This window comes from Lynx rufus, unplaced genomic scaffold, assembly GCF_022079265.1.
Source record: "Lynx rufus isolate CCGP_SWC_20201006 ecotype Redwood Valley unplaced genomic scaffold, mLynRuf1.p SCAF_16, whole genome shotgun sequence".
Lineage (NCBI taxonomy): Eukaryota > Metazoa > Chordata > Mammalia > Carnivora > Felidae > Lynx > Lynx rufus.
The window spans coordinates 53955507-53967671 of record NW_025814830.1 but is presented as its reverse complement, the minus strand read 5'-3'; the positions used below and the strand labels follow the sequence as shown (position 1 = coordinate 53967671).

At 61.1% G+C, this 12165-nt stretch overlaps 2 protein-coding genes across 11 annotated transcripts in view; one reads left to right on the top strand and one right to left on the bottom strand.

The window, feature by feature from the left end:
• ZDHHC7 (zinc finger DHHC-type palmitoyltransferase 7) overlaps nt 1–12165 on the top strand; it is a 26545-nt gene extending 14380 nt beyond the window's left edge. For 8 of the 10 annotated variants that reach the window (XM_047078859.1, XM_047078857.1, XM_047078861.1 and 5 more), the window contains 6 exons: nt 1845–2175; nt 6601–6725; nt 8170–8266; nt 8663–8744; nt 9457–9587; nt 10255–12165. In XM_047078859.1, coding sequence (XP_046934815.1) covers nt 1861–2175; nt 6601–6725; nt 8170–8266; nt 8663–8744; nt 9457–9587; nt 10255–10431 — 927 coding nt within the window. In that variant the 5' untranslated portion in view covers nt 1845–1860 and the 3' untranslated portion in view covers nt 10432–12165. The remainder of the gene's footprint in view (nt 1–1844; nt 2176–6600; nt 6726–8169; nt 8267–8662; nt 8745–9456; nt 9588–10254) is intronic. The other 2 variants (XR_006961924.1, XR_006961923.1) reach the window with 2 other exon arrangements.
• Nucleotides 8016–12165, bottom strand: part of CRISPLD2 (cysteine rich secretory protein LCCL domain containing 2) — a 124555-nt gene continuing 120405 nt past the window's right edge. Inside the window, exon 17 of the transcript XR_006961922.1 lies at nt 8016–8223. The gene's annotated coding sequence lies outside the window, so the exon portion shown is untranslated. The remainder of the gene's footprint in view (nt 8224–12165) is intronic.

Genomic DNA, 12165 nt, shown 5'->3' with positions numbered 1-12165 from the left:
TGTCCGTGCGTCTGCGGCTTCTCCTGCAGGAGCACGCCTGTCACCGCTACCTTGCCGGCAGGGCCGAGCGGGACGGGCCCAGCGTGCGCCGTGCCTCCGGACGACCCGCCGGGCCCTGCTCTCCGACTGCCCAGACACGCTCTGGCGCAAGGCTGGCCCGTAGCTTCTTGTCTTGCTGTCCGGCGAGCAAGCGCCCGCTCGTCACGGGGAGCGTCCTGCTCGAGGAGTGGCCGTGGAGCAAAACGGATGCTGGTCGCAGGGATTCTCCGGCTTAAGGCCTCGATGTATAGTGACGATGCGCTAAGACTCTTTCATGGAAATCGCTATGAAACTACTTAAATCTGAGAAAGGGACCGGTCTCTTGGTGTTGCATCTGCCGAATAACAAACATGCCCTTGCCGGGGGCCCAACAGCCTGCACGCGGCAGACGGGCACACGGGGAGAAGGCCGGACCCTTCATGAGAGCCCGCCAGGGAGGGGAGATGCACAGGAGCTCCCTTAAGGCAGAAGGGGGTCTGCACGCCACAGGCAGCACCGGTGGGCGGGCCCTGAGAGTTCCAGGGACGGGAGAAGCTTCCAGTCACTGCCCGGGCACTGACAGAACTGGGCTGCACCGGGGGTGTGCACCGTCCTCCGATGGTCACGTCAGGTGTGCCAAAGCCCTTCTCCCAGTGTGCCCCTCTGGGGAACGGTACCTGTCAGGACGGCTTGCTGGGGGAAGAGGGGCGCGGGGAGCTCGTCTGCACTGAGTGGACCCCCGGGAAGGCGCGCCGATGGGCCAGAAGGCTGGCTGTGATCTGTCCACGCTCTGTTGATCTTTAGTTTCTTGTGTGTCACTCAGAAAAAACCTTCAAGCGATGTGTGTCCGACCTGCGAGCGGGGTTATTTTATGGCTGAGGGAAACCGGGTCTGGTCTCGTGCCCGTGCACCGAGCTGCCTCCCGTCGGCTCGTCCTTGTCATCACTGTGCCGCAGTTGCTTCCGAGGAAGAGCCGTGCCCATCTGTAGGCCCGTGGGGGCCCGGCGGTGCCCTCCCTTCTGCTCCCACGCTGAGCGTCCTCGGGGCCCCTGACGGAAGGCCGTGGGTGTTTCTCCTTCCCGTGCATGAACACCAAGGCCGAGCGAACCCCCAGCCCCCCTTCCCCACCGCGATCACGAGCGCTCAGCCGCTCGGGTCGCTGTCGGGGCGGGGCGCACATTAGCACGGCAGCCAGAGCCGGCCAAGGAGAGTCCGGGTTTTTCCGGGGTCCCCTCACACCCCGCGCGCTGTCCTGTAGCGGGCAGCGTGGGAAGCACGGGAGAGGTGTCCGAGAACGGCTCAGCGAATGGATTAACGAGGGAACGAGAGTGTTAAGACGCGAAAGCAGAGAGGAGCGCCCTCCCGAAACAGCACAGAGCTCAGGGCGACGGAGGGGACACAGAAGCGCACCGCACGCGGGGGTCCTGAGCGGACGGGGGCCCAGGGCCTCCGCACAGACACGGCCTGGGCCTGCTGGCGAGGGTGGCGGCTGTGGCACGACTCGCTTGGTCTCCACCGCGGCTGGGAGGCTGCCTCCGGCCTCTTCTTTCCTTTATCTCTGTTCGTCCGTGGCTGTGGCTGGCCGTCGGCGGCTGTGTGCGCCTCGGGGTCACTCGTGCCGTGGGGTGTACTGTGTCATAGGCTGTAAACTAGTCCCCAAGGTGAAAGATTTCAAAGTTCAGGTCTTGTTCCATTGTCAATGTTCTTTTCTGCTGTGTGTGGACTGTCTCGCGAGATGGTCCGGAGCAGACTAACCCGTCCGCTTTACCAGTGTGCACGTCCCCCCCCCCCCCCCCGAGCCTCATCAGCTCTGTCCCGTCTCCTAGGGTGCCCGGGGACACCATGCCGTCATCAGGACACCGGCTCCGGGATGTCGAGCATCATCCTCTCCTGGCCGAAAACGACAATTACGACTCTTCGTCGTCCTCTTCCTCCGAGGCTGACGTGGCCGACAGGGTCTGGTTCATCCGCGACGGCTGCGGCATGATCTGCGCCGTCATGACGTGGCTCCTGGTCGTCTATGCGGACTTTGTGGTGACTTTCGTCATGCTGCTGCCTTCCAAAGACTTCTGGTACTCTGTGGTCAACGGAGTCCTTTTTAACTGCCTAGCGGTGCTGGCCCTGTCGTCCCACCTGAGAACCATGCTCACAGACCCCGTGAGTACCCACGGTCACCCTTCATCCCCTCTCGTGTCTGGTCGTGGGGCACCACAGACCCCGTGGCGAAGGTGCTGTTCCTCTGGCCTCGGGCTTTTATTAACAACTGGTACAGACGTGTAGCATTTTTGTGTTGTTTTTTTTTTTTTTTTAAGTTTATTTGTTTATTTTGAGAGAGAGAGAGAGAGAGTGTGCGAGCAAAGACAAGTGGAGAAAGGAAGCAGAGGGGGAGAGAGAATCCCTAGCAGGTTCCACACTGTCAGCGCAAAGCCCAACGCAGGGCTCAAACTCGTGAACTACGCGGTCATGAGCTGAGCTAAAGTCGAGTCGGACGCTGAACCGACCGAGCCACCCAGGCGCCCCTATTTCTCTATGTAAAGCGGGTTCCACACCCACCATGCAACTCAAACTCGTGACCCCGAGATCAGGAGTCATGCGCCTCCCCAGCCGCACCCGGCGGGCACCCTGCTTGTTTCATGTCTGAACTGGAGCATAAACATTGCTCAAAGTGGGGTCTCCGTGCAGAAATGAAAATCCATCCCATCGGGCTGTTTGTGCAAATGTAAAGGTGTCCCTGAGTGATTTGTCAAGTCCCTCCTGGTTTAAGTGCTTTGTTTCTCTGCAGATCAGACTGACAGCTGGGAGATCTGGTTCTAGATTTCACCACGTAACTAATCTTTTCCGTTGTCTTTTGACCAGAAGCAACTACTTGAACTTCAGTGGGCTAAATTGAGGTTAGATATGATCTCTAAGTTCTTTCTAGCTTCACAGTTTGCTAATTGTTCTGTAATTACACACAGAAGCCGAGGCTAGCATCTTTCTAGCCTGGAGAGGGTCAAGGTCCTGCTTGTCTGTGCGGCAGGGAGGGAGAGCTCCTTAGTGACCGCACTGGTTCCACCAGGTGTGGGTCGTTGACCCGGGAGGAAGTGACTGCGCAAGCGAGGTGTCCTCGGCTCAGGCTCAGGGGTCAGGGAGGGAGCCCGGCCCGGGTGTACTGTGCGGTGTCGACAAAACCAAGGTGTTGTATTGGGCTCCGTGTGGGAGCGATTTCCCTCAGAATAAAGACCTGACGCCGTGAACTGCCATCGGTCCCCGACGTCCCGAAGGCCGCTGGATTCAGAACCTGTGCGTTGGGGTTGAGGTTCTTTCTCTGAGGAGTGAGACCTCCTCTAGGTAAGCAGAGCGGTTGAGGCCCTTACAGCTCAGCCAGGAGTCCCCTGCAGACCCTGGATCCAGGCTTACCGCAGAGCCCGGAGGGGACGCGGAGGGCCGCTGTGTGGGGCAGGAGGGCCCGCAGGCTCAGAGGAGACGGTCCGGCCATCGGCGTGCACGGCCGGGTGCTTGTGGTCCCTGTGGAGCTTCATTTGAAAACAGGTTCTTTCGACAGCATTAAAACAGTGGTTTTAAACCTCGGGGGCGGGGGCTCCTGATTTGTGAATTACAGTCTTCGGGGCTCGTGTCTGTTGGTGGCTCTGTCCAAAGAAAAGACTGAGAAGTTAATGTCTTGTACAGATTTTTTTATAAATGAGATGAGGAGTTTGAGGCTGAAGTGATACTGATCAGTCCGCAGACCGTGGTTTACGTGGACGCTGATGTGACTCTTGCTGTCTGAGCTCAGATCCCGGGGCTCTTCCCTGCTCTGTTCACTCGGTCCCTTGCCTAGTGGGGGTCCTGGGCAGAGGGCAGCATTATAGACCCGGCCGGGTGGGCAGCCGGGAGCGGCGCTGTGGGACGAACTCAGATGCTTGGCCTCCCAGTGGCTTTGTAGCCTCACCTCACGGTCTCTGACCGCAGCCCACTCTGATGTCCGTCAGAGACTCAGCACAGCCTCCCTCTGGGAGTGCAACCCTGCTCCTGGGCCCTGTGGTCCAGCTCCTATCCCGGCCCCCCTCCTCCTACGGAAAAAGGTCTCCACCCTTGGAGGAAGCCCCAAGGAGGCTGGGGGGAGCCGAGGAGAGGTGGTAGAGAGGTGTGGGCAGGACGCTGCGTCTGTCCTGCACGGACACATTCGTTTTCCTGGTCGGGTCACTACAGAGAACGTTGGATGCAGTGTTCAGAGGGAGGGCCTTCCAAGGTCAAGGAGGAGTTTGGGGCCTTGGATGTCAGCATTTTAATTCGAATTTAATCCGTATACCATAAAACTTACGTTTTTTTTTTTTTTTTTTAATTTTTTTTTTTCAACGTTTATTTATTTTTGGGACAGAGAGAGACAGAGCATGAACGGGGGAGGGGCAGAGAGAGAGGGAGACACAGAATCGGAAACAGGCTCCAGGCTCTGAGCCATCAGCCCAGAGCCCGACGCGGGGCTCGAACTCACGGACCGCGAGATCGTGACCTGGCTGAAGTCGGACGCTTAACCGACTGCGCCACCCAGGCGCCCCTTTTTTTTTTTTTTAATTTTTTTTTTTCAACGGATGTCAGCATTTTAATTCGAATTTAATCCGTATACCATAAAACTTACGTTTTTAAAGTGCATAGTTAAGTGGGTCTTATCCGGAGCTGTGAAACCCCCACCATAGTCAGTTTTAGGACATTTTCATCACCCGGGCCTTTGTCTTGAGGCTTTCACTGCACTCTGGAGTTCCCAGCTTGCACCCCTGTGCCTGTTTTCACATGCTCCCTGCGCCCTGGGAGATCCATAAATGAGTATGTAGGTCTAGGGGAAAGCCCCGTTCTCAGCTGCCCCTTGGCTAGGTCTTGGGGACCCAGGACGCGTGACAGGGAGTTGGGATGAGATGGAAAGACACGGGAGAGGGACAGGGACGCAGAATCAGTGTAGGGCCTCCCCAGGCCCCGAGAGCGTTGTCGCCTCCCCGGGGTTCTGGGCCAGGAACCACAACAAAGACGCCCTAAACACCAGCGGGGGCCCCCAGCCGTTAAGCCCCGCGTGAGGGCCGTGCAGCTGTCCTTCTGTCCGGAAACAGTCCTGAGGGATCTCCTGGAAAAGAGGGGCGGTTGTTGGGGTGTCTGCTTTTCAGAACCGTACGGCAGTGGGTCACAGTTTTCACTGGGGAAGGGTACATGTCTGTCTCATAAAAATGAAGGTGTGTGGAGTTTTAAAACTGGGTCCCTTGCCTCCTACTATGGAAACACGTGACACTGAACTATCACCAGGAGCGTGTACGTTGCGGGGTTTGTAAGATCCGTATAGCGTTGTGACTACCGGATGGGTGGAGGAAACCTGATTAAAGACTCCAGACTGTGGTATGTAAATCTCCTAAAATTAACATCCTGACTTAAATTTTCAAAGCCAAAATGTGTTGAACCTTTCACTTTTAAATCTTTCTTAAGGAGAAAATTGTAGTGTTAGGAAACACTAGGCTCCTGACCCGAACAGCTTCCCAGTGCTAGGATGGCCAAGGGACAAGTGCTTGTGTGTTGGGAGGTGAACTGAGGAGCAGGGAGGGCTGGGCTCCTCCTGCTGGTGCACGGGTATTAGGTCAGCCCTTGCCCCACGCAGCTTCGGCTCTTGTGCCCAGTCCCTCGCCGTCCCCGCCACCGTGTCCCCGCCACTGCTCACTGCCGCCTCGCGTCGCCTCGGCTCTGCACTCCCTCCGCGGCCCCGGCCTGCACTTCCCAGCATGCCTTTCTGCTCGAGGTGCAGGCTCCGTGGCGCCAACCGGTGGGAGAGGGGACCTCGTTCCCACCTTGCCACCGTTACGAGCCTCCTCCACGCCAGCGGGTCCCCTTTCTTCGTGCGCCCCGCCGTGGCTCCCGGAGTCCCGTCCCGCGGACGTGTGGTCACTGCGCAGCCCCCGGTGACCGCTGCCCGGGCCTCGCTGGCGCTCTGCCTCTTGCCGTATTTCACCTTGGCCAGCACGTGGGGCACCCCCGCCACTGCCCTCCCACCGCGGGGCCCTCCCCACGGCCGGCACCGATCCCGTCTCAGGGCCGCACTTGGCAGGTATGTGAGGCCGGCAGACCCGGGCGCGTGACGCAGCCTCGCAGACGTGAGAGAAAGTCCTTCTTGATAGGATCCCGTGAGGGTTGCCCGGCTGCAGCTGATGGGGAAACTCTGGGCCACCCCGGTCACGTCAGCCCTGCCCGTGAGAGCGCGGTGACAGGGAAGGGTGTCAGCAGAACACGCTGGAGCCCTTGGGGGACAGGCAGCGCCCTTGAGTCAGGAAGGCCTGACGAGTAAGCCTCGCCTCCAGCGTGTTCTGCGTAAAGCCAGGAAAGACTCAGGCGGCTGACCGGTTCAGAAAGGGTGAGAAGGTGTTTTGAGTTCATGTGAATGCAGATGCCACTTTTCGTGGGAAGTGACTTCCGGTCCTGCCCGAGGGACAGTCACATCGCCGCACTTTACGCGGCGGCCGTGGCATCGCGCATCATCTGACGGCATCTCAGACCGAAGCGCGTGCGCTCACTGATGCTGTTTTTGAGCTATCCTTCCCTGGAACCAAAATACGATCTTGCCCGCTACAGGGGGCAGTGCCCAAAGGAAATGCCACTAAGGAGCACGTGGAGAGTCTGCAGCTGAAACCCGGGGAGGTGATCTACAAGTGTCCCAAGTGCTGCTGCATCAAGCCTGAGCGTGCCCATCACTGCAGGTACTGAAGGCCCCGCCCCGGGCCCCCTACCCCAAGCAGCCCCCCCACAGCACCCCTCCCCAGAACAGCCCCCTGCCCCAAGCAGCCCACCCACAGCACCCCCTCCCCAGAGCAGACCCCCACCCGGAGGAGCCCCCTGCCCCAGAGCAGCCCCCCCCACCACTGCACCCCCTCCCTAGAGCAGCCCCCACCCCAGAGCAGCCCCCTGGCCCAAGCAGTGCCCCCACAGCACCCCATCCCCAGAACAGCCCCCTCCCCAGAGCAGCCCCTTCCCCAGAGCAGACCCCTGCCCCGAGCAGCACCACCAAAACACCCGCTCCCCAGAACAGCCCCCTGCCCCGAGGAGCCCCCTCACCAGAGCAGTCCCCCGCCCCAAGAAGCGCCCCCAAAGCACCCCATGCCCAGAGCAGCCCCCCCACAGCACCCCCTCCCCAGAACAGCCCCCCCCCACAGCACTCCCTCCCCAGAGCAGACCCCCGCCCCGAGGAGCCCCCTGCCCCAGAGCAGCCCCCCCCACAGCGCCCCCTCCCTAGAGCAGCCCCCTGCCCCAGGCAGCCCCCCCCCCAGAGCAGCTGCTTCCCCAGAGCAGCCCCCACACAGCACCCCACCCCCAGAACAGCCCCCCCACATCACCCCCTCCCCAAAGCACTCCCTCCCCAGAGCAGCCCCCTGCCCCGAGGAGCCGCCTGCCCCGGGCAGCGCCCCTCCACACGTCCTCCCCAGAAGACCCCCCGCCCCGAGGAGCCACTGCCCCGAGCAGGACCCCCTCACCAGAGCAGCCCCCCCACACCTCCTCCCCAGAAGAGCCCCCTGCCCAGAGCAGCCCCCTCCCCCAAGAAGGCCCCTGCCCCGAGGAGCCCCCTGCCCCGGGCAGCCCCCCCCACAGCACCCCTCCCCAGAACAGCCCCCTCCCCAGAGCAGCCCCCTGCCCCAAGCAGCCACCCCACAGCACCCCCTGCCCAGATCAGCCCCCTGACCCGAGCAGCGCCCCCACAGCACCCCCTCTCCAGAACAGCCCCCCCCCACAGCACCCCTCCCCAGAGAACCCCCTCCCCAGAGCAGCCCCCTCCCCAGAACAGTGCCCTCCCCAGAGCAGCCCCCTGCCCCGAGCAGCACCCCCCACAGTACCCCCTCCCCAGAACGGCCCCCTGCCCCGAGCAGCGCCGCCCATAGCACCCCCTCCCTAGAACAGCCCCCTGCCCCGGGGAGCCCCCTCACCAGAGCAGCCCCCTCCCCAGAGAAGCCCCCCACAGCACCCCCTCCCCAGAACGGCCCCCTGCCCAGAGCAGCCCGTGTTCACCGTGGCCGATACGACAGCCCCTCCTCCAGAGCAGGAGCCCCTTCCCAGAGGCCTCTTCCCAGCACCACGTTCTGTGCGTCGGATGCGTGGCCGGGGGTCGTGTGTTCTCAGCGCGTGGAACACCGACAGGTTTCTCCTTTTCAGTATTTGCAAAAGATGTATTCGGAAGATGGATCATCACTGCCCGTGGGTGAACAACTGCGTGGGAGAAAAGAACCAGAGGTTTTTCGTGCTCTTCACTGTGAGTCAAAGTCCTCGCGTTGAGTTCGTAACTAGAGCCTTGCCCGGAGCAGGCGAACTTATTCTCCCGCCTGACGAGGTTCTCCGGGACCCGCGTGATAAACCATGCCGCGGTGGGTAGGACGCACCCCGGCAGGTGTGTCTGCTCATGTTAGTTTAGGCATTGGACGCAGTTTCGTCCTCGCTCGGACACCTTGAGTCACAGGTGCTAACAGCTGGGCGAAACGCGTCCCGCGTCCATCGTGACCTCGGGTGGGCGGCCGGCAACCGCTGGGACCGATTCCTCCCGTCCTTAATTGTGACTGACAACGAGACAGGGTCAACATGCCGACGTGGCCTTTGCTCCTAAAATATGTCATCGCTCCCTGAGTGCTAATCGGCTTCTGTCTTGTTCCAGATGTACATAGCTCTGTCCTCAGTCCACGCTCTGATCCTCTGTGGCCTCCAGTTCATTTCCTGTGTCCGAGGGCAGTGGACCGGTAAGCTCGGTGTGGGTTTCTTTCCCACAAGTGCCCGCCGTCAGGCGGAAAGGGAAAAGCTACAGGAATCGCCAAGTTCCTTTAGGAAGGAATACGGGTTTTAACACCGCTGTTTTGCTCGTGGATCGAAGCCACGTGCACAGAATCGTCCTTCCTCAGTCCAGAAGTAGTTGGTGCTGAGTCGCTCTGCAGAGTGGGAGCCTGCCTGGAAGTCAGCATCCTCCCACCAAACCTTGCGTTTGCTTTCTGGTCAGCCAGCTGGGGGTTGTTCCGTGTGGTCCTCACGTCACTGGACCCCCAAAGCACGGCGTGGCAGGAGCGAGTCAGGTGGGCGCTGACTGCCGCGCCCCAGACCGGCCGGCAGGTCAGACAGACTCACCCCCGGGGGGCCTGCAGGGCTGTCCCCTCCCCTGGCTCTCGCTGAAGGTCAGTACGCAGTTGAGCGTGCACGTGCAGTCTTAGCAGGAACCTGGGGTGACGGGGAAGCTGACCGAGAGATGGCGGAGTGGATCTGTGCCTGGAGGGGTGGCCGCCCCCGCCCTGTGGTGAACGGCGAACGTGCCCGTTTACGGATGAGCCCTTCCGTCCGTCCGCGCCGGCCTCGGGGCCGGCACCGCGAGGATGCTCCTGTGCGCAGCCGCTGGGCCGTCCCGTGCTCGGGGGGCTGCTGTGCTCTGGTGGCCTCTCACGGCCCGCTCTCTCTCGTTCACAGAATGCAGTGACTTCTCGCCTCCGGTGACTGTAATCCTGTTGATCCTCCTGTGCCTTGAGGGTCTTCTGTTTTTCACGTTCACCGCGGTTATGTTTGGTACCCAGATTCACTCCATATGCAATGACGAAACGGTACGCTTCCTTCTCCGTTGCGCTCGCCCGGCATTTGGCTTGAGTGAGTGGGAAAGGCCAGCGGCCACAACGGGTGCGAGTGTACGAGCTCGGGAGGTAGGGCCGTCTCCGTAAGCTGCGGCGGGCTCCCTGTGTTGGTCATTCCCCTGTCTGCGCGCCGTGCAGGTTCAGGGATCAGTCGCTCCCAGAATCAGCGGAGCCGGGCAGAGAGAGCCAGGCTGATTCCCGGTTTCTGGGAGACCCGGCCCCTGGACCAGCTGAGTGGGGGGCAGGGACCCGATGGCCTTCATGCCTCCGCCCTGGAGGGTCTAGGGCAGACACTGGGTAAAGTGTGTAACAAACGGAAAGAAGGCCGGTGCCCCGGCCCAGAGGACGCGCTCCGCCCCGCCACCACTATATGCGGGTGGCCCCCGGCCGGCCGTGTCTCACGTTGGTTTGGCCCGTGGCTGCGGCCTGGATGCACTCGGGAGGCCGCGGGGCCGGCCCGGCAAGGAGGGTCTGCCCTGCTGACCGCGAGGCCACACGTCACCTGAGCACGTGGCCGTCCCCCGGAACCGGATCCCACACTGTGGCGGTTCCTCTGCCGTGACCGCGGGGCCCGACCCGCGCATGTCGGGGCCTTTGCCGGTGCTGCCTGCCACCCACCTGCTCTCCTTTCTGCCTCCAGGAGATCGAGAGGCTGAAGAGTGAGAAGCCGACGTGGGAGCGGAGGCTGAGATGGGAGGGGATGCGGTCTGTCTTCGGGGGGCCCCCCTCGCTCCTCTGGATGAACCCCTTCGTCGGCTTCCGGTTGGGGCGGCCGCAGACCAGACCCAGGAAAGGAGGCCCAGAGTTCTCCGTCTGAGGCCCGTCGGCGGACGCGAAGGGATTCAGCCGAGTCCGGAAGGGTGGCGGCAGCTCACCTGTGACCAGTAGGGCGAACGGAACCGACAGACCAGTTGCCTGCAGCAAGCAGTTTTACGTTTGTAGTCACAGGTCGCAGACCGCCCACGTCAGCGACCGGGGGCCGGTTTCCGCCTGTGCGACTAACAGAAGGTATGTGGCCGCGTGAAGAAGTGTCACGACCTTCCTGCACACTTAGGGTTCTGGTTCGGGACACTGCATTTTCTAAGAGGTTGTGTGGGGTATTACATGGGTTATTAAAATCCTGTGTCCTAAAGCTGCTTTTTTCAGTCATGAAGAGAAAAAAACAAGTCAATCCAGTGAATGAGAATTCTCCAGCTTAACGGTTTCAGGGCGTTCCTGTTGGCCCTGGGATTCATTAGTGCGCGCCCTTGATCGAGGAGGGGCCCTGACACAGAAAACACTTTGGTCTCCATGAGCTTCGATACTTTGCACTGAGTTTGCAAACGATCTGTGCACTGAACGGTGAAGGTGGCCTTCGGCACGCGCCCACTGCCCCGAAGAGGCCGCTTCGACCCTGTCGGCAGGTCTGCGTGTGCGCGCGCGCGCGCGTGCTTAAGATGGGCGGTGTTGTTGCGGCGACCTAACAGGTAACAGCTGCGTGCGGCCGGCGAGCTGCTTTCCAGAATCCGAGGTTTCAGGGATGAGGGGAGAGCTGCCTCGGGACCCTTGTCCCCTGGGGCTTGTCATGAATTATGAATGTATTGCATTTTGGAGAATGTCTTGATCCAAAGAACAATCACTCCCGTGTGGTCCTTCGTTGCCCTCCTGTTTTGACTTTATTTTCCAGGTCCCGAGTGCGTGAGGGCCTCGGAACTGGTGTTTTTTTTTTTTGTTCCAGCCACATCAGGAGTGTCCAAGCGGCACTTCGGTGAGAAGTCTCGCGGCGGCCGGGTACGCCGTGCGGCCGGGTGCCGCTGCCGGGGGTGGAGGGGGGCGGGCATGGCCACAGACACTCGCAGAGAGACACGGGCGGCACGGAGGACGTGAGGGGACCCCAAGGCAGAGCCCCGGGACCCTGAGCCTCAGTCACTCGCAGAGTATTCAGGACGGCAACAGCTTTATTTTTTGTGTCGTTCATGTTTGTTTTTCCACCACGTCCCAAGCGATCCAGTAGGGCCTTTGGTGCAGAGCTTAAACTTCCATCAGAAAGCAAACAGCTCCCCTCCGTGGGGACTCGCCTTAAACTTGCTCGGTCTGTACCTGTTTTGCGGGACTCCGGACGAAGCGGTCCTTGACAAAGCCCGAGGCTCTCCTCCAAGCCTGCCTGCACGCTGACGAGAGCCGGTGTTCCCCTCCCGGCTTCTACGCCTTTCCGTTCACCCGTGAGCTGTTTGGGTTTGGGTTCTGGTTTTAACGAACCCGCACCCTGTCCCAGTCAGGCTTCCGCCCCTGCTGACGCAGACCCACGGGGGACCTACCCGAGACACGCAGCTGTAGCCAGGCGAGCAAAGCGGAGGGATGTCCCGGAGACGGACTGAGAGCCCCGGGGGAGGGGCCGTGTCCCCACCAGAGGGACAGGCCCCAGGGGCCCAGACGCGGCGAGCCGCCAGGAGTCGTGCTGCGTCACGCGTCTACACATCCGTTGTCCGCGGTGGGCGCGTGTGTCCGGCTTCGGTGTGAGGCTTTTAACGTGTGTACCTGTTTATCAATAAAAAGTGGTCCAAGTGGTGGA